Below are 26934 nucleotides of genomic sequence, written 5' to 3'. Positions count from 1 at the left end.
AATGGGTCATAAGGGAGACACTGCAGGCGGGTAAGAAAATGAACAGGAAACGTCCCCAGTTGATTACTGACATTAAAACAATTATTTGTTTGCATTACAAGTTTTCTCAAAGGTTAAATGAGGCATCATCTAATGGTAGCTTAGGAGAACTCTACAGACACAAATAGACAAAGTAGTAACACTTAAATGTTTTCTTTCCACTAGTCTGAAAGAAGACGTGTTATGGAAGCAAAATAGCCCAAAGTCTCAGAATTGAGCAGTGCATTAAAAACTATGTTTTTCAAAAGTGTCTCGCCTTTAAGGGGTTAGTTTATCATAATTCACTTTGTCTCTTTGTTTAGAATGTTTTGAAGCAGGCACTTTAAATCTTCCATACCAATAATGGGACCATGTATCAGTGTTAGTGTTTAACATGGTTAAAGCTAATTTCCATATTAGACAGGGGGGGGGGGGGTAACATCGTAAAAGTTTCATTCATGAAGTCATTGAGGTGCCACCGACACAGTGAATCATAAACCCTTGTCCCTCACAGCGTTGACCTTTGACCCCGGATGTTTCCATGGCTGAAGAGCGTTCTGGAAGATGTTTCCTTTTGACTACATGATGACGACATCCGAGAGGAGACAGGAATGGCGTGTGAAGTCTCGGTTTGCTACACGTTTCTATCAGCGAGCTGTGCTGTGCATCTACATTCATACGTGTGAACAACAAATAAACACGTTAAAATCCTGCAGGGAAATCAGAAGAAAGGAGACCAGACAGAGCAAATCCTGATGAATCCCTCCGAGTGGCCCAGGTCAGTTGTACATGGTCATGTGGAGCCACTGGAACCAATCAGAGAGCAGAAAACATTTAGTTTAAACTCACCTGGTTTAATGGCAAACAGTAATATCTGCACAACCGTTCAAAAGTTATGAATCTCCTGCCACAAAGCTTGATTGACGTCTGAGAGGACGACTCTATATGTCTGAATGTCTGAACTAATCCCAGTTTAAAGCTCTTCAATCTAACTACTGAGTAAACTGCAGAGGGCCCAAAGAAAGACACACCCACTCAATATTTAGAGCCCAGATGCACCGTTCATTCTTCAAAAGTATTTCAAACATAAATAAAACATTTGGTGTCTGAATTATACAGTATTTATCTGTTAAAATAGTCATGAATGAAGTAAAGAAGAAAAACACCAACATAACAGCTGAATCAGAACGTTTTAACTGCAGTGTACATCGTTTACTGTCATGTTTGACAGCTTTAATAACAAAACTGCCAAACTGCCATGTAGATATTAAAGTCATTTTAAAAGCATGATAAATACCACAGCTGCGACCTCCATGTTTGTATTTCTTTCAATTCTCTGTTCAAAGTATCTAAAGCAGAGGAAGAGGAAGGAGTCATAATGAATGCCCGTACCTGTCTGTAGCTCACAGTTATGCTTCCCATCCCCACCATGTCGTACGCTTGGAATTTGTCTGCAAAAGAGGACAGGGAATATTTGAGAAGCGTTTGAACTAAGATGGCAAATGTTGAAATGTTTTCCTGCCTGTAGTGGCAGGTGTTTGGAGAAGCTCTTCTAACGGTGTGAATGTTTCAGAACCCTCTTTCTCCGTGTCCCTCCCTTACGTGTCATGCTCTCCAGCTTCATCAGCAGGTACAGGAAGCCGGGGTAGCTGATGGTCAGGTCCGGCTCCGTGTACCTCAGTCCGACCAGCTGCATTATCAGATCGTCCACCACGATGCCTGGAGCCGAGACACACGGACAAACCAAAGACGGGTCAGAATGAATCCGAGATCATTCGACAGGTGCAGTGGCGAACAAACATTTAGACGTATTTAAATCCACATGTGTACAGGCGGTGGTGGGAGAAGTTCTGTTCAAGTGCACAGCGTAAAAACACAATGAGTACAAGTCCTCCATTCAAAATGTTAAGTAAGAATTACAAAAGTAAAAGTACTTAAAATAGCAAAAGTAAAGGTCTTTACAATGATACAATGATACAATGACCGTATCATATACTATATGATCAGATTATTATTACTATAACAGTGATACCAATTTAACCCTGAACTATATCTTGTTTTAGAAACTCACAGGTTTTCATCAGAAAAGTAACTAAAGATGATAAATGTGGTGGAGTGACAAATACAAAGTAAGTCAAAATTGTATTTGAGTGCAGTAGTCCAAGTGTACTTAGTTACTCCTCTGCGCTGTGTGCAGGTATACAGCAGGATGCTGTACATGTGTGAGGGCTTGGCACAGACAAAGCAAGAAAAGAGTGTCATGTGTAGTGCTATTACTGATATTTTGCGAATTTACTGGTCTCTTATTGAAGTAGAAGTTAAAGTTCAATTCAATTAAATTTATTTTTGTACAGCCCAAAATCACAAATTTTCCTCAAAGGGCTTTACAATCTGTACACGTATGACATCCTCTGTCCAGGAACCCTCGCATCGGAACAGGAAACACTCCCCCAAAAACCCCTTTAACGGAGCAACAGAGGAGGGATCCCTCTCCCAGGATGGACAGAAGTGCAATAGATGTCGTGTGTACAGAATGAACAGCATTACAGAGTTACAACACATTCATTGTAGCAGTTTAAAAAATGTCCTTAACTAAAAGTCAGTGACCTAAAATGGATTCGTACTGAGCTGGACAACCAGTAAATCCTGTGCTCTGAGAGTAAAGCTGATGTTTTTTTGGTGGCTTTGAAGAGAGCTCAGATAACAGCTTCAGTTTTCCATCAGAAAAGGCTGCAAGGTAAAGCTAAACATACTGTAAATAAAGCATACAGTAAGGCTGATATTGATGTTTTTAGGTGTGTAATAATAGTTTTAGCTGCTGAAGAGGTAAAGAGAGGTGGTCTGGCTCCCCCTGCTGGTCACATACGGGTTGTTTTCTGACAGCTGTACTAGCTTTACACGTTGACTGAGAAATGCATTAAATGTGAATGAAGTAACTTAATTGGTGTGTCTGTGTGTCCTCAGTCCTACCTGCTTTCCTCAGAGCGGGGGCCACCTCTTTGTACTCCAGGTGTTGTGTTTTGTTCTTGTCAAACGTCAGGAAGATATCCTGAAAAACACGACACCACGTCTCATTACAGAAGGCTTAATAATGGCTCCATTTGTGAAGAGAAGGATTTTGTCCAACTGATGAACACGTGGAGCAAGTTTTATGATGGTTCTCAACAGCATTAATGAACGACCTAACATCTGCACTCTAACTGTCCCAAGTCCTTCAATTAAAACCCCAACAAACGGTTACAGACAATAGGTATTTATTACATATACACATAACATTATAACGATGTAAAATCATTTATATACTCTAGAAATGTGATTAATATGTCTTGGTCTGTAAAAGGTCTGCAAAGCTAAATAACAAAAGTGATAATCTTACCGTCCACCTCCTGATCTTGTCCCACAGACTCTGGAAGTCCAGCCAGTTCAGCCGAGCGTTGCCTTGTGTCTGAAGAAAAGCCCGAGGTCAAGGACATGAAACCCGACAAACGCCATCGAGCATCAACAGCGACTTCTCTTTTCTCTTTCTTTTGTGTTTATGTCAGTCAGACAAACGGGTGACAAATTTGACGGACATTAAAGAAAGAAGGATTATTTTGGAGGCTGCAGCTTGTGATGCTTTGCTTTACACACAGAGGCCTTTCTGTTATCTAGCCTGCCCTCGTTGGGATAAAAGGGATGGACAAAATAACAGTGAGCGCTTTTTTGCAGAACAGCATCTGTCACCAAGATGTTTTATCAGGTAGATAACAAATAACAAAGTACACACTTTATGTATATGTTTGAAAATATTGATACCATGGCAGAGTATTCACCGATGTAGAGGAACTGTAGAGGAGTAATAGTTCACTGTAATTCTTTCTTCTGACTGCTAAAATATCATAACTAAATGGCTTTTAATGTGAGGTTCCAGGGTTCAAGTTGATGCTCAGGCGAGACAGGTTTTAGGTTTCCTTGGAGCTGACAGAAGCAAGTGTGTGTGCCTCAATTCCATATCATGCCCAAGTGTTACACATAAATATAGAAGTACACCGTTGTCCAATGATGCACAAAGAATGCACAAAAAAAACAAGGCTTGTTTGAGATGAACCGGCCCTCGTCTGGATAGTGGATCAGGCGGCAGACTGCTGTCAAGTCTAAAGAACAGACAGGAAGTCACAGAGAGATTTACATCCTGTTAAATCAGATTTGTAGGCTGGTTGTAGTTTACAGACTACGTTCTGTGAGTTTATGATGGTATATATGTGGAAACGTACTTGCATCGGATTCTTTCTTTTATTCTTTATTCTTCTGCTATTTGTATGAAACTCTTATTGTTTACCATTTAGACTACATGTAATTAAACACGGGTCATATTAGATGAATGATTTACCTATTATTGTTGTCTGCTTCTGCTGTTTTAAAACGTGTCTCGCCTGAAAAGGAACTGGAACCCTGGACCCTCGGATTAAAAGTGTGATGCTCTGCTGTCTGAGCTATCCAGGCTATTTCAAAGGTATTATTGTGGTAATAATAAATAATCACAATACAATTGCTCTCCAACAGTCTACATACATCTACTGATGTTTTAAAAGCTCTCTTTAGTGTTTCTCACATGCTCAGTTCTCTGAACTTGACACCTACAATGTATTGAGAGGGTAGGTATAAGTAAAGGGGGATTCAGAGAGAAACAGGAGAAATGTAACTTTGTTAATGTCAGCTCTCAGTCTGTGAGACTCAGTCTTATGTCTCTATTGCAGCATTTGTTAATTACCAATGGTGTGAAGTTGTTACTGTTTACCACTTAAAAGATGTTTTTTATGTCCAATGCTGAGTGTGCTTGATAGATTCAGATAGATAATGACAGATATGATACAGGTGATGGACATGATGTCACTTTTCAAGGATACGTCCATGAGGACCACCAGGCTCTTGCAGTGCTCCAGGGCCAAGTACTTCTCACTGCCGGCCAACACTGGGCACAACAGGTTAGACCGTTAGTGGACACTTTACCATGCATGCGATATATATTGTTCTGTTAATCGGTCGGTTTCAGTAGAGGTGGCTGTTGGACCAACAGTGGTGAAACCAAACAGATGAGAAGTTTCAGTTGGTTACAATCTGCAACCTCACCACTAGATGGCGCCATATCACACACACTGGCCCCTTTAAGTACAAAAATAATTCAGGTCAATTGGCTGATTCACTGACTATTTAGTGTGGTGACCTACTGGAAAAAATAATCATCTTATACCCCTCATGAACATGTGTCATAATCCACAAGTGTTGTAAACAAAACAAACGTTTTACCTACTTCTACTACTACCTGAACACACCACAGTAAACATATATATTTATGTATTAAATCCTATCTATATTACAGTTTATTAATTTTATACTGCTGTACACCAGTCTACCCACAGTATCATAGTTTATATTCTATTCTAATTAAGTAGTATATATATTATATTTCATTCCTATATTATAAAATCTGCACTATTTTATGTTTTAGATTCTCTTTTTTTTAAGATAAAAAGATAGAGATTTAGTTTGAGCTAAGCAGGTGAAACTAAAGGAACTGTATGCTCCAAACCAACCAGCTGTAGATGTCTGTCATGATCCCAGACGAATGCCCGCCAAACTAATATGACACTAAAAATCAGAGAGGTGACCACTGTAGACCTTATTTTGCTTTGCTGTTCCTGTGAAAATCCTTCGCTGCTGCTTTGCAAACAAAAAACAACATTGAGTATGACGTGTAACAATCCTTAAGGGTGTTACAACTAATTACTGTTGAAAGAGAAAAGAGAGACAGATGATCGCCACTGACCTCCTTCCTGTATGGCCTCGGTCAGCAGCTTGTGGAGGTGCACTGGTTTGCAAAGCCCCTTCAGATGACACAAAGCAGGAAACAGTCACTACACAAGACACACAGGTCAGTGCAACACACATATCAGTCTTTGCAGGTTAACCTTTCAGTATTTGTATCAAACTGCTGGGAGCAGCAGAAGGGTGGGGTTTACCCATGGACTGCAGTACAACAAGTGATAGTAGTCGTCGTGATGTCACCCCATTGATTTGTGGACTGCGGTTTAGAAGATGCGAGTTCGGTATTTTGGCGCCATCTTGTTTTTTTTTGCAACCAGTGAACAGAAGTGACCATATTTGGACTGCGGGGGAGTGACGTAGAGACGTTGTATACGTCTCTGGTAGCGGCAGCAACCTGTCAATCACTGTGTAGCCCCGCCCTAAAGCATACTCTGCTTTATGGTCTGTTTGACTCTAAATGGATCATAATTTACTAAATGAACATCATGCTGTATTGAAGAAGACTTGAAACTAGAGATTGAGACCATAAACTCATGTTCACAATGTTTACTGAGGGAATAAATCAAGAGAGAAGTAGGTTAAGTTTCTCATAAACTTCTATAAAATGGGACTTCTTCCTGCAATCAGAGGAGTCGCCCCCTGCTGGTCAGTATAGAGGATGCAAGTTTAAGGCACTTTCTTCAGATCTGTGCCAAGAAGCTCAGAAAACCTCTTTTAAATTAAATATTGCGGTTGTCTAAACTGTGTGGGGAACAATCGGCCTTCCTCATGTGCTGCCTTGGCTTGACTCGGACGAGTCAGCCTGAGGTGCGTCTTTAACTGACACCACACTTGTCTTGAGTCGATGACATTTAAAAGCAGCGGATGTAATACGGTAATAGAACCATTTTGTTCCCTATAAATTCTTCACAATAAAAGTCCCCATTCTTTAGATAATTGGGAGCTTTTATTATGAAGAAGCAAAACAAGGAAATGTTGTGAAAAGCATGTTTAGATTGTAAAATAGAGAAGTTACCCAAATGAAAGCGATGATGACACAGCGAAATAAAGCAGATATCTCACCTTGCTGCTGTGCTTCTTGAACAGCTGTTTGGTTGATTCAAGTGAAGGAAGAGCAGCCTGGTGAGGAAATGAAAGCTGCAAGAAGAAAACACAGAGCCTCAATTCAGAAACAGGACTCAAACACATGCCTCCTCTACAACTTTTGAACCACATATTGAAGTTTCTTTATGTGTATCTCCTTTAAAAATACGTTGCTCAGATAAACTAAATTCACTCTCAAGTGACAATATTTTGCACGTATCTGCTCCTGAGGTGGAAGGTATTGCTTCTCTGAATTCCCAGGTTGTATTCTTACCTTGATACATTGTTCAGAAAACTCAACGTGTGAGAAACACTAACAAGAGGTTTTCAAACATCAATATTATTAAGTAAAATTAAGTATTGAGTTTTCACAGAGATAGAGATTTTTGAAAAAGATGTGTTACATTCAGCAAAGAGAGCCTGGATAGCTCAGACGGCAGAGCATCAGACTTTTAATCTGAGGGTCCAGGGTTCAAGTCCCTGTTCCTGCGAGACATGTTTTAAAACCCCAGAGACTGACAGCTATAACAGGAAAATCAATCAGCGGCTTTAAAACAAACAGTACTAAATGGAGAACATCTTGATTGTCATATTTAATACTTTGTGGGGGATTTTCTGAGCTCTTGCTTTCCGTCCTTTCTGTTATATTTTAAATCTATGCAGCTGTGTGAGTAGCTGTTATATTTTCTTTCTGTGCTGCTTATAGTAGATGTAACACTTGGACGAGACATGGAATTGAAGCACTGTGATGTACATTACTGCTGTGCCTGACCTTCAGCGTGCATGTGTTAAAACAAGCATTATGGATTGACAGAAGAAATGCAGCTTTCTTGTTAGTAACTGCAGTACATATAATATTATTTATGTGTACTGCACATTTCTGTACTCAAGATAGAACTGCAGAAAGTCTTTGCTGGTACTGCCATATACTAGCTTTCTAAAACTCCTGTCACCTGAACAGGGACTTGAACCCTGGACCCTCAGATTAAAAGTCTGATGCTCTACCGACTGAGCTATCCAGGCTTCAGCAACAGTCTTTTACAGTATACAAAACAACGTACAACGGCTCTTCTACAGCCTACACGTCTTGTGAACACACTTAAACCCCAACTGACACTGTCTCACATAAAAGCTTCTGTGACTTTTATCTCCATCATTGGTCAATTTAGTTGGAGCCCACTCCACTCCACTTCACTCCACCAGGTGAGTATTTGTTTAGTGACTGATTTGTCTCATACCTCTTTCAATGGAGGGATGTCGAGTGGCGGTTTGTGGGCTGGACTGGGAGAAAAAAAAACACATATTAAAATCATCACTTTTATGATTAAGAGCCCTCTGATGTTTCTTAATCTCAGGTCGTATCCGTGACTCACGTGGCAGCGTTGCCCTGCTCCGTCAGCACCCGGAGGAGGAACGCTCCCGGCTGATTGGCTGCTTGGGTCGAAGAGACGATGATGTAGCGGCCCGGCGGGAGAGAGCCGCGGAGCACCACCTCCCGGCGCGGGGAGTACTTGGGGCTGTAGAGGACCGGTTGGAGCACTTTCAGGTCCTCTGAGGACAGGTATGTGTTCTTAGGATGGGCCTGGAGGGACAGCAAACACTTCGAACACGTGGACACACAAACTACTGTTTCTCTCACTGTGCAACGTGTCTCCCTGAACAGAGACTCGAACCCTGGACCTTTAGATTGAAAGCCTTTATATATTTGTATCGAGGAAATCTGGGACTACATGCAGACACAAAATCAAGCATTTTTTACTGTATCAGTACAGATATGTATTATTTATAACATCTCAAGTAGTCAAGAGTCTCAGAGAATTTAAGATTTTATTTTTTCGCAAATGTATGTCTTTATAATCTTAGATAATATTCAAGTCTTTTTCATGGAAATTTGCCTCTTTAATCTCGTAAATTTCGGAATTTCTTCTCAGAGTATTACCCTCTCCCCCAGCTCCATAAGTTATTCATTGTTTTACCTACAATGGCCCTACAGAGAAACTTCCCCCTGGGGATGAATAAAGTATATATCTATCTATCTATCTATAATACGCTGCTGTACTTATATCATCCTCCCACACTTCTCTGCAGTGGTGGAAGAAGTATTCAGATCGTTCACTCAAGTATCATCAGTATCATCAGCCAAAAAGACTTAAAGTATCCAAAGTAAAAGTACTCATTGTGCAGTAGACTTCCCTATGAATGATTTATTAATTTTATATCATTATTAGATAATTATAATACTGCTGCGTCAATGTATAAGCAGCATTTTACTGTTGTAGCTGCTCCTGGTGATTAATGGGAGGGGAAAGAAGAAAAACCAAACTTCTGATACATAAATCTGTTCCTCTGATCTCAATATGTGTCCCATCAACTGAGGCATGACAAGCAGCCCTAACTACACTTTTCATTCTATGTAAGAAGTTGCAAGTAAAAAAGTTTGGAAACCACTGATTTATTATGTATCAATGTAAAGTAATTCATAAACGTATGTTTTTTTAATGTAATATCTTGACCTGCAGAGTAACTGCACTTGTAAAATACTTCTGTGATAATTTAATAAATGAATAACTGTGTGTCATGTGTGTGTGTGTGTGTGTGTGTACCGGGTAAATATGCAGGGCTATAGCCAGGTTAACGCCCCTACGCCTCTGGTGTTTCTGCATCAGAGCCAAAACGAAGGAGCAGGTGTTCTTAGCTGTGCCGCTGTCCACCTCCGACAGGGTGAAGTAGTACTGAGGGTTCTGCCAGAACGAACCTGGAACGAACACACACGCACACACACACACACACACACACCCACCAACTCCAGCTCAGTACAGAGTGAGACTCACATCATGGCAGAGAGTACAAAAAGATCCAAAGTGTGACTACATTTGACTCCAGTAGATGCTGAGAACTCTCGTTGTCACAAATGTAATAAAACCCTCACAAGTAAGAGAGGAAACAGCAGCAGTTTGTCACAACATGTGACCAACAAGCAGAACATCAATGTGCAGAAATGCTCAGTTTTCTACTGTTTGTGGAGCAGCCGTCCATCCTCATCCACTGCAGGTAACGTTAGTGATGCCATGCTGAGTTTGATCATAAGAACAGGCTAATACATGAAAGCTAATTGTTGAGCTGTGAATGTATTTTAAAGATTTTGTAACTTCTTGTATTGCTGCTCACGAAAGACTATTTGTTTACATACAAGAATAATAAAGCAATGTTGAATCTTTTCTCAATACATTGTCTTTTTTTCTCACAATATAATCAAAAAGAACCGCTAAGAGTATCGATAAGGAACCGAACCGATAAGCAGCATCGATAAGAGTACAAGTATTGATAAAATCCTAACGATAACCATCTCTACTGAAAACAGTTCCCATCGACGGCCTTTGACCCCACAAACACAGCCCTTTGTGGAATCACCTGCAACGCACTCATCGACTTCAGCTTGTCATTTTGAAATATGTTCCGTTCTGTAGCGTATGTGTAGTGTTGTCACACACATGAAGTAAGAAGGCACCAGAGACGGCTGCGACGCCTCAATTTCCTCTTTCACCTGTCTACCACATATATATATATACTATATATTATTTAATGTGTTATTTATCCCTATACTTTAACTTCAGCACTATTTCATGTCTTAGATTCTCACTTTTACCTGCAAGATTGTCATCGTCAGTGACTGAAGAGAAGCTACAGTGATCAAACACACTGTACTGCGGCACCACTTTGTTACCAGACCAATAAACTTGTCTCAGCATGATGAGTCTGCAACTAATCATCCACAAACACACCTCAGTGGCCGGGGCTTAAAAAAAGGAGGAGGGAGGGTTATGACTCCAGTACTGTACACACAAGGTAAGATACCACAGACTTTACATTTACAAACAAATGCTGCTGTGCAAATAATGGCCCCAGGTCTGTTTGAACAAAAAACAGGTAAAACACAATTACCTGGCTCACATAAAACATTTTAGTTCTTTTATTTTGAAAAGGTTTATAAACACTATAAATGTGCTGGAGTTAGTTAAGACGCCATGTGTCTTCTTACCCCCTTGGACGGAGCCTCCCGCCGAGATGCTTGGCACCCAGTTCCCATGATGCATTACACAACACCACGGCAGCACGCTGGACCCTGGTTTACTGAGATCGTTGGTCAGGTGACACACCTCCATTGTCTCAAAGTGCTGTCGGAAGTCTGACACCGACATCCTGATGGAGAGAGAAATAGGCCAGTTATAGATGCCTTGTGATGGCCAGCAGGGGGCGACTGCTGGTTGTATAGCAGTCTATGAGAAAATGACTCTACTTCTCACTTGATTTATTCCCTCAGTAAACATTGTGACCATGAGTTTATCGTCTCAATCTCTAGTTTCAAGTCTTCTTCAATACAGCATGATGTTCATTCAAAATGTAGAGTTGGTGAGAAACTTGAATAAATCCAGTTGTTTGGAGATGTTGTCACAACAAAATATCGAGATATTAGAGATGAATTATGAGCTGTTTAACTTCCTAACCCTAGCTCTAAGCAGCATATATACATACATCGTTAAAACTACTGAAGACATTAAAATACAATCTTTTCTTTCCTTATCATTTGAATTTTTTTATGAATAAAAGAATATATATAATAGGGATCTGTATCTGCCAATATGGATCATCAATGATCGGCAATTAGTATCAGCGGGGAAAAAAACGGGATAAGGGATCCACAAAAGTTATATTTGCTCCCTAGTTTTATGATCCGTTGCACCACCAATGTATATATATAGTTCAATCTGTAAGAATACTTTAAGTAGAAAATGAAAACATTGTCCAGATCATCAGTCCTTAATATCATCAGTCACAAAGCATCAGTGCATGCTTTTTCCTTTCTTTGACAAATGAGAATAAAAAGCACATGTGCGTGGTGGTGCGACAAGGTAGCGGATAAGCCGACTTGTTTTCCTCGTTGTTCTCGTTGCGGTTCAGCCTCGCATGTCAGTGTGTTGTTACATGTTTGCAGAAGGCGGACGGTCGGGGTCACAGAGAGCACGCTCAGATGCACAAACTCACCAGAACTCCCCGTCCTCCCGTCTCACTCTTTGCAGCCTTTTCTGCTCCTCCACGCTCACTGTCTTCCACTCTGTACTGCACAGAGACAGAGAGACACAGGCACACAAGTAGAGAGAGGAGACTTTCATACGTACGCCAAAAAACAAACAGGTCAAATGTTACCACTCTTAGTGAAGTATGTTTATATTTTTTATATTTATATTTTAAATACAGATAAATGAAGCTATGACATCAGTTAATATGCATAATTATTGTTGAATTTTGAAATTTGACGCCAGATTTGAGAAACTGTGACAAAGAAAGGCAGACAGAGAAAAGGTGACAAGCATGCCAGTATATGTATTTATATACATATAATCTACAACTGTTCTCGTATACGTATAGAAATATTACATTACAGTTCACATTATTGTTTACATTGCAGTTTACACATTTTACTATTACTCACTAGGCTACCAGTCTATATGTTACTTTATATTTTACTTTACATAATGTTGTATTCCTGTGTTTAGATTCTAATTAGGTTTAGTCCCACTTGGGTGATTATTTTATTCATATTTTCAGTGGTGGTTAGAAGTACTCAGATCTTTTTACTTCAGAGCACATCTATGATTGAGGGATTGCCTCCATACGGCTCTCAACATGGCGAAACTTGGGAGCCAACAGTGCTAATAATAAATGTTAAATAGTAAAATATAGTTAAAGCACATCCTGCATGATGTTTAAAAGTACACATCTTGCAGGATGGCGCATTTAAGGATAATATATATTAGATTACTGGATTATAGTTATTGAAGCATCAAACAATTAAAATTATATATAGTATATATACAGTATATATATATATATATATATATATATATATATATATATATATATATGACTTGGACTGAGACAGGCAGACAAATGCAAATGCACACAAACAAAAAATGTCATGTGGCATAGCTTTAGAGGGAAAAATGTGATTCCTCTTCAAATAAATTGAAAATGTGTACCAACCCTTTCAGGTCGCTCCAGGGCCCCTCCCACTCTGTGTTGCCCCAGGGGTTGAGGAGCCGTACTAAATCCTTGCTGCCGTATGCCGTCTTCACCTGGCGGAGGAGGACAAACACAGAGAACAGGCCAACATGAATGCATGCAAATCCTCCACTTCAATTCCTGTTGAGTTTAGGACTTGTAGCCTCAGTAGAAGGAGTTCCCCTCTTCCTCTCTGAAGTGCACACATGCGTCTTTAAAAATCAGAGGGTTGTCAGTGATCAGACTTATTTATCCAAAGCATGCGGCTACCAATATTGTTTTTATATATAGTATAATAATAATATTTTGGACGTTATTTTGTTTAAAGTCAAGTGAGGCTCTCAAAAATAGGAATATTAACAGGCACAGTTAATTACCTCTTCTACTGCAGTCAGAGAGTAGGCATGTCTGAACATGATACCCAGTTCACTCTGTTTCTCCAAAGGACCCTGGGGGTAAAACAACAAACACATCCACCCACCTGCTGTCAGGACAGAAGAAACGTTACACCAACCTCAAGTACAGCTTTACTGGGAACATGCTCTGCTTCTGTGTTCCGGGGATTTAAACTAGACCTAACAAGTCGATCCCTCCAGCTTCCACGCCACCGCTAACCTCCTCCCCGTACCTGGGAGTTGGCACAGTTGATGAGCGCTCCTTTAGCCAGCAGGTGACTGAGGAAGGCCGGCAGGTCTCGAGGCAGCGAGGAGATTTTCAAAACCTCAGCCACCCCGCCCGTCATATCCACCATGGCCTCGTGAGGGAAGCCCATGTCCAGAGATCTGTAGCCACCTTTCAGCCTGGGACAAAAGACACAGTGAGGACAAAAAAACATCAGATAGATTCCAGGTGGTAAACGAACCGGGAAATAACTGGAAAAACAAGGTCTGATTGGGAATAAAAAGGCTTGTGAGAGAAACGCTTTCTCTAAGAAAACATGACAGGTGAACAAACAGAGTTTAATTCCTAGAAATTGGTAAATCTGTTCCAGTATTGAGGATGTACTTTCCAATATGTTTGAATTCCATCTGGTAACATAGAGAGGGGAAAGTAGGAAGAGAAGGACTTCAGGATGTCACTAATTTAAGAAATATTTTACATATTTTTCCTTGAAGTTCATTTCTGGTTATACGGTAGATAGATTCATTCATCTATTCTTTCATTTAACTTTTATTTAAATCTCAAGGGAATCATTGTGGGCATGCCCTTATATTCAATGAGGTCGATGTTACAATTAAAACAGAATAAATACACACAAGAAAATAATTAACAAGAAAATAAAACCCAAAGAACATTAAAACAACAGAGCACAGTTAAAAACAATTACATTCAAGAGCAGGGTATTGGTGTTGTCAAACCTGTGAGAATAAACCCAGTATAATTGGAGATATTAAAGATATATGTAGTTTGTTCAGCGATAAATGGGGCACCGCGTTTTAAAAAATAAGGATCTAGTTTATCCTCCCCAGTTGAACTTCTCGGTGTGTAAAGGCCTTAAATTGTTGCCCTGGAGCAATGTTCAACACACTCATTGTGAGACAATTGAGCAAAGAGCACAGCATCATGGTGAATTTGTGTCCTAAGGTCTATTCTGAGGGTGTTACCAGAGAAGTGTCATCGGCTCATTACATTGAAACTGATTAATCCCCTTATGAGAATAAATGATAAGCTCTGTGCACATCCGATTGATTGTGTACAAGTGAATATTTCTGGCCTGATCGACAACAAAATAAGTGTTCACAAAAAAAACATTAAAAGAAAGAACTCTTCTCCCTATTGGTGTCTATTTTAGAAATGAAATGTTTTCTCAAAGTGCCCGTAGGAAAAAGTGTCACAACTGACCCTTCACTAAGCCCCCGCCACCCGCCTGCTACTCCGATAGGTGTGAGAGCTATAGAGCCCACACTGTCACTAACTGCACTCCCTGCAGAAATATGATCTCATTTTCTGGAAAAACGTAAAAGCTATTTCAGAGAGAAGCAGACAGAAGGGTCTGCAATAAGCGTTTAATGAATATATCCAGGATGTCGAAGTGATTCAGGAGTGAAAACAGGTTAACAAGATAAAGATAGAAGCTAAAGCTACAGATCACTGTGTTAAAGTGATCCACCACATCACCTGGAGATCCAGACAGAAGACAATGAAATAAAGGCGGGTAGGTATTCATAACAGCATGTGTATGCATTCAGTATAGCTTCAGTAGCTGGCGTAGCATAGGAGTGCTAACGAAAGTTAATGATGTGCTAATGCACTCTGCTAATGTTAGCGCCACAGGTTTTTGCATAGAAACGCAACTTTTTAGAAAGGTATATCTCCTTCACTATTACACAACGTAAATCCTCTGAACCAGCCTGAAGAGGAAGAACATCTGAAAAGACTGCATGTGAGTCTAGTGCGTGATAATTGTCGGACCCTGGTCATAGCTGGCCGATGCTACGCTACGATTGGCCAGTCTGTGCTGGCGGGCGAGAATTAGCGAAGGGTCAATAAATTGGAATGTTATTAATCTCACATTCTAATTAAGTGAAGGTTGATCTCATTCCGCATCCAAATGAGGTAATGATTTCTTCATCACACACACACACACACACACACACACACACACACACACACACACACGCTGATTGACAGAAACTCACTTGGCGTAGGCCTTCTCCAGCAGGGAGCTCCAGAACTCCAGTCTCTCTGGGGAGCTGAGGTAGATCAGATTGTTGTTCTGAGTCGGCAACAAGTCGTCAATCCTCACCTCCTCCCACTGACCGTACTGCCAAAACTACAGCGAGAGAGATGGGGGGGGGGGGGTCATAAGTGGCCTGCTTTCATCATACTTACAAAGGCCATAAAAATAATATTTCAACATTTTCTACAATCTATCATGCAGATTGTCTCGATGAAAGCTACATTATTTTGCCAACAGAAGAAAAGAAAGATTAAAAAGTTCCTCTTTATCACTGTCCTTGATTATTTGAAACCCCACGTCTGTATCACACTACAACACAAGTTCCAGTGAAACGAAAATACATTTCCCCAGTTTAACCTGTGTCCCTGTGTTAATTGCTCATTTATCTGTGGTTTGTAAGCTAAATATGTGTCAAAAATACCAGTAAAAGGGTTTTCTCTTCTGTTAAAGAGTTTCAAATGTTTGTTGACTCATCCTGCACTCAAATAATTCATCCCTCGGGCGACTTAGAGGCGATGTGTGTTTGGATATGAGGGGGCAAACACTCTACTTTTCATTTCCAAATCAATGTGGCTTCAGTTAAATTCATTCAAGGGAAACTTTGCCGATTTCCTAACCGGCTCTGTGTCACTGCAGCGCAGGCAGTACATGCAGATGAACATGCCGGATGACGCCAAAGGACCAGCAGCATTTTGCTGGCCACTGACATGGTCATGGAGCTAAGCCGGGCGCCGTTCAATCTGCATGTAATGTGACACAGAACAAAGTTGCCCTTTCATCTCTCCTTAGTCCTCCTGATGTAACAACAGGGGATGGAGGTGTGTGTGGAACTAACAGTCTTCTGTTGCTCCGTATCACGCTAAACTCAAAGCCCGACTACTTTTTACTGGTCCAATCCAATGCGAAGGATTAGATTTGAATCCGTTTAGTGACTGTACACTGCTGAAATACATATGTTTCACTAAGAAATACGTTGAGGAGCTAAAGGCGCTCAAACCTCAGCTCCACTGGGACTTTAAATGTCGGCTTCTGGAGACTGAGATTCATCCGTGCTGCACAAACAGGAGCATGTTGGGCAACGTTCAGCTATTTACCCAGAAGGAGAAGCAGCCCTTGTATCCGTCTTGGAAGCTCTGTCCTAGAGGCACAACCTTCTTGAGCAGGACGTGATGCATGGAGAGAGACGCGATGGCAGAGAGCAACCAGCAATCATCTAAAGGAAAAGAGAGGTTTGGCAGATAGGTCAGGTTATCAGTAGGGTGCGTCATTTAAAACTGCATTCACCACAGAGTGCCATGAACTGTTTTGTAAGTTTCAATTTTAGAGGCTCCACAATACGCAGACGTCTTTTGACACAGCTGGTGCATCCTCTGTGTAACCTCAGTTTCCCCTGATTCATTGTGCACTAGCTAGATTGATTTATGGTGCATGCAGGCAGACAATTTCACATGACCACTTTGTATTTATTTGGGAGACAAATGTGAATCAGAATCAGCTTTATTGGCCAAGTATGTGTGCACAAACAAGGAATTTAACTAATTTTTGCACCTCTCTCAATGTACAGTAAATAGACATAAGAACAGTTGACGGCAAAGCTGAACAAATAAAAGTTAAAACCAAGTTCACACTGTGCGACTTTCAAAGCTTGCCGTCTTGTAATCGGGACTCTTCCAGATCTTTCACTTGGAATCCCAGATGAGGTCTTCAAACTACGTTTTCTCACGAAGACACAAGCGAAAAGTGACACGGGTCGCTCGGAGTGGTTGAGCGGGCCTTCCATCAGCGGGTTTCGATGCCCGGCTCCTCCGTGTCAAAGTCACGTATGGGAACCACGGATTAATTACACAGTTAACCATCACAGTGTGAAATAAAGTTTTTCTTATCATTATCAGTAATTATTCTCCAATGTTCAGTAACATATGCGATCAGGACATCGGCATTTATTGTTTTTCTAGTCACTAATCTCTGGTAATGTTACACTGTAAACAACCAATCAGTGTTTAAATTGGCATGTAGAGAGCTAGTGAACGTTAGCAGCACCGCTAACAGCAAACCAACGATGGTTCAGTTCAGTTACATCGTGATGCGTTCAGGCTCTGTTCAGTGAAAATGAGAATTGGGCGAAGGTAAATTATAACGTTATCATGAAGTGTTCAAATGTAATCTCGTAAACTGTATTGTTGATGAGAAACTTGAATAAATACTATAAATAAATAAAAAGTTATTAAAACGACTTTTGACAAGATTTGTTTTAATTTATATAAAAACAATCTTTTATTTCTTTTTCATATAAATTGTGTGTTTTTATGGAAAAATCTAGTAAAACAAAGTCAAAGAATAATATTTAGAGTGTTTGATGGTTCACAGACTTCAGAGCGGTTGGAATGATTTTTTGGACACTGGCAAAGAAAGAAATCACCTGGATGTAGACCAGCTGCTATAATCACACAACAACAACAAAGGGATCTGTATCTGTCAACATGGATCATCAATGATCGGCAATTAGTATCGGCGGCAAAAAAAAACGTGAATGTGACCTCTAAAAGTTATATTTGCTCCCTTTTTTGTTGTGCTGATCAGATCCATGAATCTGATCCGGGGTACGATCCGAACAGTGAGTTTTATGATCCGTTACACCACTACTAGCGGTATGTATAATGATTAACCACTGGTAGATACATCACATGAAGTGGACCAGTGAAAATAAATCCACTACCGGATGTAAACAGTTGTAAACTTTCCTGTTTGTTCTGGTTGTCAGCTGGTACCAAATATTTATTTTATTGTCAGGACATGAAGAACGAGTCTTACCCATGTCACATAAAAACTAGACAGGAACAACTCAAAAGTACTGGCGGGTAAACTCACATGACCTTTTAAAAAATACACCAATGAATATATCAGCATTTGTTATGCAATTCAACGTCAGAAACTTTTCTTTTTACTCCACTGTCTTGTGGGAAGAGTGTGCCTCGTGTTTTCGTGGACTGGTCGTGTCTGAACAGACTGTGTTGTGTAACACCACAGCGGCCGTCTACTTACTGAGCTTTCCCTGGCGGACGTCCAGGCGCGTGGCTCCGTTTACAATGAACTGAGGCGACGAACAGAGCTCCTGGAAACAGAGAGGAGTTTGATGATTGGTTGAACAAACAAAAAAAACAGAGGAGGAGCGGGAGGAAACGAGAGAAGGGAACTGTCAAATGACAAAAAAAACAGGTTTCAGAGCGCCTGAACAGGGAGTGGCGGCTCATTAACTAAGGTACTTTATTAACAGTCTTAACCCGGAGTCAGATGGGAAGATTGATACTAGTTTCATCTCTGTGCCGTGTTGCAAAGTGTTTGATTGATAATTTTTGTAGATGCACAAGTGATAATTCGAAAAAGTATATGATGTTCTCGAGTTAACAAAAGCAATCAGAAACAACAGCGTGAACTAGCCCCCTCAGGAAAACCTTCTCACAAGACTGCGATAGTTACAGTAACAAACTTGTGTTTTGAACGCAGCCTGTCGCAGTAAACGGGTTGACCTGAGCTGCTCTGTCATCACCGAGCCTCGACGACGACGGCACATTTTTGTGTATCCAACAACAGCCTGCATACACGACGCTTTAGGCCTGCAGGGAACACATGGAAGGCAAGGCAAGTTCAAGAGCGGAGGAAATGGAAAATAAACGGCCGCTTTTTCTCTCTCACCTTTCCTGTCTATTGGCTGTACTATCAAATGAAGACAAAAAAAGCCCCAAAAATCTCTATTATATATTATATATATATTTAAAAGTCTTTAAATATGGAAAATATTTCATTCCATTTGATTTTTATATTGCTGTAAACTGAGTTTATTTCCTCACAGTCCTGAACTGTTTTCATTACTGGTTCAACCATGTAAAGCACCTTGTTTTGTGTTCTAGTAGTTCATAGTGCTCTATGAATAAAGTTTATTATTATTATCATTACACTCATCGTAGATTAGCTCATACATATAATGGATACTTCAGGGACACCTTTTGCGTAATGGTACTTTGTGGAGGCGACACAAACAGAAGCGACAGAGATAAATCTGCGAGTGTTCCATTATGAGCGAGTGACCTCTATAAACGCTGTTGAAGAGGGCGATGAGGATGTGTGCAGTACAGTATCATTATTTATGTGTGTGTGTGTGTGTGAGTCCCAGTCCACAGTGCCAGTTGAATCAGATTGATGTGAATCCTGGAAACGAACATTCTGATGTCAACAGATCTTGACACACTTTAGCAGCTTTAGATTACATGAAAGATTTAACTTTTACCAATGGTCAAAAACAGACTTGAAATAAAGTACATACAGAAATCCCTGTCATTACCAGTGACAACAATAAAAGCCCTGTCAGTCTTCCAGGCAGAGATGGGCAGTATTTCTATTACTTGTATTTGAAATACGTATTTCAATTACTTTTGAGTATTTTGTCATTTGTATTTGATAGGGCCAATAAAAAAATCTAACGTAATTTGTAACAAAATACTTTAGAGTGGAGTAATTTTGTATTTAAAATACTCAAAATACTTTCTCCACAAATCAAAAAACAGTTCATGAGTTCAGTCTTCAGTCTTCAAGTTCAACGGATTGTCTGTCAAGTTAAATATTTTATCTGAGTGTGACAGATGTCAACTAGCTTGATGTATAATTGATGTCTGGGTCTGGCTACATAGCCTATTGTATATACACGGTGATGTTATAATATCAAGCTAGCGATCGATGCTAACATGCTAATGACGCTAGCATGCTGTTTAGCAAGTTAACTTATCAGTGGAGTAGCTAGCTATATAGGAAGAGGGAGATTGGGAGCTTGTATGTTCATGATAACCTCATCAACAGACGTCTGACCATCTAATCTTGCACTGTATTACAAGTTATAACCTCGTTTTCTGGAGGACACCAGAAAAGACCTGCTTTCTCTTCAGCAGTACCCACTTATCAAGCTCCTTTTTGTTCGATTTAACACAACCCTCCCCTCATCGGCTCCGGTTGAGAGACTGTTCTCGTTTGCAGGAATAATATTCCATCCGCACAGGAGGCGGTTAACACCAGAAATATTGGAAAAGTTAGTTGTTCTTAAAGGCAACTAAACAGGCTACTCAGTGGTTGGGTCTCAAGAACCAAAATGGAAGGATTATTATGTCATAAAGATGTCAGTGTGAACCTGTATGAGACACTTAACACTGTAATATAGAACTATGTGGCCTACCATGCCACTGGCCAATGTAAGAGAGAAATAGGCTACCATGCCACTGGCCAAGGTACAGTAAAAGAGAAGTAAGTAGCTACTCACTTGTTAAGTTACCTGTTCACTTTTGTATTGATTTACTATTTACCTTTTATTTTTATTCATTTTTCTGTGCAGAACTTGATGTACAGTAATTTATTTAGGCTCTTTACCTGTGTACTGCTTTTATTTCTATATTTTGCTTTTATAGTATACATAGGCCTAATGTGTGATGCATTCATATGTGATGAATATTTTCTTGTTGATACAAAGCCAAAGTTTGTGGGCTGTTAAGTCCCATTAATAAAAATATATATATACATAATCAATCAAGTTGTTGTCTTTTAATAGCTGTGACTGTTCTTCCTGTTTGTGGGGTTCACCAGAGCTTTGTGTACATTATAGAGCCCAAACCTGAATGCTCTGCTATACCAAATTGTGAGAAAACAGAAAATCCAGAAAAAAGTATTTCCTATATTTTAAATACAAAATACATGTATTGTATTTTGTTACATTTTCTGGCACCAGTATTTTGTATTTTATTTTAATACATTTATTTGAGGGGTATTTTGTATCAAAATACATTTTGATGTATTTTTGCCCATTTCTGCTTCCAGTTGCAAACAGGTCGAACCAATCAGGATGTGTGAGTTAAGATCAAAGGCACACCTGCCAGCTGTGGCTGAGACGGACCAGGAAGTTCTGCACACACTGATATTTGGTTATAAGATTCCCATACTATTATCAAAGTGAATGAAAGTAAAGCATTATCGATACACGCAGTGTGACAGCTCTGCAGTAAATGCAGCCTTTGTGAAGCTTGTTATGGTTTTTATTTGTGTTGAGACTGAGGTTTGGATTTCCTTCTGCAAGTTTTGAGGCATTCTTGTTGTTTTGTTCACCCCACGTACAAACATCACGGTGGGCGATCGTGGCTAAGTGGAGAGCAGGACCGTCCTTCAATCAGAGGATCGGCAGTTCGATCCCTGGCTCTGGCTCCGCTAGTCCTTGAGCAAGATACTTAACCCCCCCAAAAAAGTTACTCCGTAGCTGTGCCTACGGTGTGATAGAATCTGAATTGTAAGTCGCTTTGGATAAAAGCGTCTGCTAAATGACTGTAATGTAATCTTCCTGCTCTTTTTAATAAAACATTCAGCCGCGTACAAACTGCCAATTTCCTTCTTCTGCCACCGCTGCAGAGAGAGAGAACTGCTTTTATTTCATGTAGAGGTGCTTTCGTTTGATACGTCACATATTTACTCAACAAAGGTCCGGTGTAATGACATAAGCAGGTTTTATCTTATCCTGACCGAGTCCTGCCCTCATTTGTGAGAAGAGAAGGTACATTTAGGTATATTTAAGAACAAATATGAAGTGCTTGTACTTTGAGTATTTCCATTTCATACTTTTAACTCCGCTACATTTAACTGACAGCTTTAGTTACTTTTCAGATGACAGTTTTCCCTCCCCTTCCTGTCCAGTGAAAACCACGTATCTCCAGATGTGTTGATGCTGAATGTTTGTGATAAACTGAAGGATGAAGTGTTCCTTTATGTGTTGACAAAATCCTCCTACTTCTTCATCTCAGTAAACTCTTTAAAAAGCCTCTTGGATCAGCTGGAAAATGCATCGTCACAAAGCTGAAAACAGGACTGTTGATCTGTTTAGAGATACGAGGTTCTCACAGGACAGAGACGCTACAAACATGATGATCTTATAGAATACGATGCATTGATGCAGATTAAACCAACCAACAGGATATAAAGGAGTTAAAATGCAACATACACATTAATGCAGCAGTGATAGGAATCCAGAAACAGCATATATAATAGTAAAACACTGACAGAGAACATTTAATTGCACCATTATTTCTTTTACTTTAAGTACTTTAAGTACTTTTAGTACATTTAGCTAACGGTGCAGACAACAGTGCTGACAGAGCTCACAGTGTTTACCTGAGGGGGTCACAGGAGGGCGGCCGCTACGCTTTCCACAACAAAGCCGTCGGTCGGGACGGCATAGCTCTAACCCGCCGTTCGCTCACATGCACGCTCACGTGCACTCGCACGTGCACTAAAAGTATGTAAACTAAGCGTGGAGAGGCTCAGATTACAACTTCATTCTTTGCTCAGGAAGACATTACTCCACTATTTCTTTACAGAGATAATAGCTGTTTGTTGCTATATTAATGCTCTGAATGTTGTATAGTGAGTACTTCTACCGATACCGAGTATATTGATGGACAACACTGGGCTGACATCTTCCTTTCCCTCCCGTTGCCCTGCAGCCCTTTGTTTATCTTTATTATACCTCCATGTGATTTGTTTGAAACGCACCCATCTGCAATTTTTCCTTTTCTCATGAATTGAACAATATCAAAAAACTGAGGTAGCTTCCCCAGTTAGGACACTGGTGCATAAAAAAAACACAGGTTTACATTCGGAACAGGACTGGTATTCATAACTGTCATGTCAGGTCTGCCTCCTGACATGACACGATCCCGGTGTGACTCACTGATAGTAAATGTGATTTTATGAGGCTGTTACATCAGTTTTCTACTCTGCATTTACCCACAGTATTTAACTTTAAAAAGCCTGCTATTAAACTTGCTGCAACATTCCTAAACAAGGCATAAAGTGTGTGTAATTGTATACCTCTGAGGGATCGACGACAGTGTTGGTGTTATATTAAGGCTTAATAGTGAGCCTCAAGTTCATTAGGAGTGATCCCTACAGTACAGAGTTATACTGTAAATGTGAGTGTATTGGGACTTTATATGAGGATGTTTTCATCCTGCGTGGTTTGTTCGTTATAGTAACTTAAACCATGAAATGCTAGTTGTTTGCTTTGGTGCTTTATGGTATATTGCACATAGAGTTTCTCCCTATAGAATCAAAAATGATAAAGAAAACCTTATATTTATAATAAGGAAGTCTCCACTCGACAAAATAAAGTATGACTTTAAGCTTTCAGTTTTGTCAGTCAATATTAAAGGTGTAGAAGTACAAAGTAGCATAAAATGGAATACTCAAGTAAAGTTCAAGAACCGCAGAATTATGCTTAAAGGCACAGTGCTTATGATTTGATGGCATCAAGCAGTGTGACCATAGACTGTATATAAGAAGTGGACATAGTCATCGTGACGTCACCCATTCGTTTGTGGACTGACGTTATGAAGCCTCGAGTTTGGCAATTTCGCCCTCGCCATCTTGGAATACAGCCTTTACCATATTTGGAATGGGGAGGAGTGATATAGAGGCGCCGTATTCGGCTTTGGTAGTGGCAGCGACCTGTCAATCACAGTAAGCCCGCCCTAAAGCCTACCCTGCTTTATGGTCTGTTTGACTCTAAATGGACCATCATTTACTAAATCAACATCATGCTGTATTGAAGAAGACTTGAAACTAGAGATTGCGACCATAAACTCATGTTTACAATGTTTACTGAGGTAATAAATCAAGAGAGAAGTAGAGTCATTTTCTCATAGACGTCCATACAATGGGACCGGAGGCTCCCCTGCTGGTCAGTAGAGAGAATGCAAGTTTTAAGATACTTCCGCACTAGCTTCACCGGAAGTTGCCGCCTGGGTTAAAGGGACAACATGAAACCGACGGCTAGACTCCCCCCTGTCTCCCCCCGCCCCTCCTCCCAAGATTCAAGCTCACGATCGGTTGCCAGGTTGAGGACACTGAACTGAACGAGCAACGGACTAGCTCAACATAATACTTTGAAAACGACAAGCAACAACGAGTCCTACACCACGTTGATCAGACAAAGCAGCCAATGTGGATTTTTTATAACTCTGTCAATGTTAGCTAAATGCATGGCTGCCTGTGTTTACAGTGGCCTAAGCTAAGACTGTTATCCCAAATAAACCTTTCTAAAAAAGGGTTTATAGTTTCTATTAGATAAGACAGATAAACAGCTAGGACGGGCGTGAGCAACGTTACTCGAGTACTCGATGTGGATTTGTTCAACAGAACGTTATAGAGTGATCACATTCCTAAATTGAGTCAATTTCAGTGGTATATTTCTGTCCCGCTGGTTGTTGCCGAGGTAGTCTCACTGAGTCATTTTCTCATAGACTTCTATACAATCAGACTTATTTTTGCAACCAAAGGAGTCGCCCCCTGCTGGTCGGTTGAGAGAATGCAACTTTTAAAAACACTTCTGCATTGGCTTCACTCGGTAGAACTGGAAGTTGCCGCCTGCTGTAAAGCCAGGGTTTGGTTAGTCCTCAGGATGCCACACACTGGCCCTTTAAGTACAGTACTCCAGTTAATGTACTAAGTTACTTTCCACCACAGTCCAACAATGTAGTATATACTCAGTGGTGGTTTACTGAATAGGGTTTTACCTGAATAGAGAATTACGAGGTGTAAAGTACAGAATAGTACTTCATCATATCATATGCAACCATTCAAATGCTGTTTACATGTCAATGCATCAACACATCTCTCTGTTGACGCATGCAAATAAGAAGGCCTAGATACCAGAAATGTACATTGTGTCACTAATATGTTCTTACTTATAATCGAATCATTTAAAGAAAAGAAAAAAAGACAGTGGATTGTTTTTACATATTAAAAAAAAAGTTGAGAAAAAAAAACGTAAGTAAAGTACAGAAGCAGAGGGTTTAAAATATACTTATAGTATCAGAATCTATAATATTTAATACAACATCTTTATTTGAATCTGCAAAGAGCTAAAGGTATCAAAAAATATAGTTCAGTAAAAACTACAATATTTGCCTCCAAAATATAGGCTAGTGGAAAGTAGAAATAGTCACGTAAAGTACAAAAAGCTGCACAAAAGTAGATGTACTTGGATACAGTGCACCACAGCAGAAGAGGTACAGAAGGTTTAGCCTCCATCTCTTTCTTTACCTTTGGTCGTTTCCACTCGACCCCGGCCTGCATCTCCAGTTTACCCAGGGGGAAGTTGTAGTCCACGAACAGCCCGTCCCGGCCGACCGTGTTCGCGCCCTCGCTCTCCGGGGGCGCGAGCCCGTTCGTAGTGAGGTCCGACAGCCAGCTGCGGGACTGAGAGCCGAGCAGCTCGTCGGAGCAGACCGAGTCCGCATCGTCGTCCAGCGGAGGGAGGGAGCCTTCGGACGACACACTCAGCGACTTCTTCATGTCGGAAAAGCAGACACGCGCTCTCTGAAACGGAGCTTTCGACTTTCTGCCCTCAACTTATTAAAGAAGATAAGACTCAGAAGCAACGCCCAAACCAAGGCAAGCTACATAGCTAGATGCTCACCTGAGCGCGAGGCGAGAGAGGGTGGAGCTGAAGTTTCCAGTCGAAGTATATTTACATATATGGTAAGTACTGTATTGAGGTTTTGTCCACCTATTTTCACACGAAAATAACATTATCATTGGTAGAAGTACAAGCGGGTACGGAAGCCCATTTCCGCAACTGTGATATAAATAAAGATCCTGTAATTCAATATAATGAGAAACCCAATATAATGACTTAGTATCGCATAATAATGAGTTAGTATATCATGATTATGAGATATTATAATTATGAGATATTAGGTCATAATTATGAGCTCTCATAATCATGACTTAGCATTTCTAAATAGTGACTTGGTATCTCATGATTATGACATACCATATTATTATAATTATGAGGTACTAAGTTATTATTTTGAGAAAGTTTCTCATCATGATTTACAGGATCTTTATTCATCAGTGACAGAAATGGACTTCCATAAGAGGAAAAAGTTTAACATGCAGTGATTGGGAGTAAAAATAATTTAAATGATCAATATTTAGCGTATTTCTTTTTAACGTCTCACTGCGTTTGCTTAGTGTGAGACAACACTGAAACAACAACCACAACAAAAGAATGATCATATTTTGCTGGACCTCTCATGACATGACATTGTGAAACTTTCAAATTTTAGAAAGCAGCGATGGTTCTTCGATGAACCAGCAGCTCAGTGCGGATGGAAGCCTGTGTGCTGTCATACTTATGCATCATAGCTGGGGTCATTTGATATCAAACCTTTCTCCACAACCCGTGACCTGGAGCTTCCCAT

At 40.3% G+C, this 26934-nt stretch overlaps 1 protein-coding gene and 2 non-coding genes across 3 annotated transcripts; 1 reads left to right on the top strand and 2 right to left on the bottom strand.

Moving 5' to 3' along the window:
- Positions 1-459: 459 nt before the first annotated feature.
- On the bottom strand, positions 460-26126 carry LOC116392196 (calpain-9). Its single transcript, XM_031863404.1, has 20 exons — positions 25772-26126; positions 18689-18758; positions 16741-16859; positions 15606-15739; positions 13595-13766; positions 13344-13415; positions 12949-13040; positions 11950-12024; positions 10946-11106; positions 9510-9661; positions 8280-8488; positions 8145-8187; positions 6886-6960; positions 5825-5882; positions 4905-4969; positions 3395-3463; positions 2989-3067; positions 1621-1737; positions 1411-1469; positions 460-824 (listed from the first exon to the last, which is right to left on the bottom strand). Exons 1-20 carry the CDS (start codon positions 26021-26023, stop codon positions 798-800), a joined length of 2100 nt encoding a protein of 699 aa, XP_031719264.1. The 5' UTR covers positions 26024-26126; the 3' UTR covers positions 460-797.
- Positions 7325-7397, top strand: trnak-uuu (transfer RNA lysine (anticodon UUU)). Its single transcript has one exon. It is a non-coding gene; the product is annotated as a tRNA-Lys (tRNA).
- Positions 7857-7929, bottom strand: trnak-uuu (transfer RNA lysine (anticodon UUU)). Its single transcript has one exon. It is a non-coding gene; the product is annotated as a tRNA-Lys (tRNA).
- Positions 26127-26934: the final 808 nt, after the last annotated feature.

This window comes from Anarrhichthys ocellatus, unplaced genomic scaffold, assembly GCF_004355925.1.
Source record: "Anarrhichthys ocellatus isolate YVR2014 unplaced genomic scaffold, GSC_Weel_1.0 scaffold29, whole genome shotgun sequence".
Classification (NCBI taxonomy): Eukaryota; Metazoa; Chordata; class Actinopteri; order Perciformes; family Anarhichadidae; genus Anarrhichthys; species Anarrhichthys ocellatus.
Note: the sequence above shows the minus strand (reverse complement) of the source record. Positions and strands in the feature narration are given on the sequence as shown.

What these genes read in the sequence shown, in the direction of transcription:
- LOC116392196 (XM_031863404.1), bottom strand. Translation starts at nt 26,023, where the DNA reads ATGAAGAAGTCGCTGAGTGTGTCGTCCGAAGGCTCCCTCCCTCCGCTG. An exon ending in AGGGCTGCTTCTCCTTCTGG is followed by an intron (nt 15,740 to 16,740) that starts GTAAATAGCTGA and finishes CTCTCGCTGTAG; the next exon opens with TTTTGGCAGTACGGTCAGTG. An exon ending in TAACTGTGAGCTACAGACAG is followed by an intron (nt 825 to 1,410) that starts GTACGGGCATTC and finishes GATTGGTTCCAG; the next exon opens with TGGCTCCACATGACCATGTA.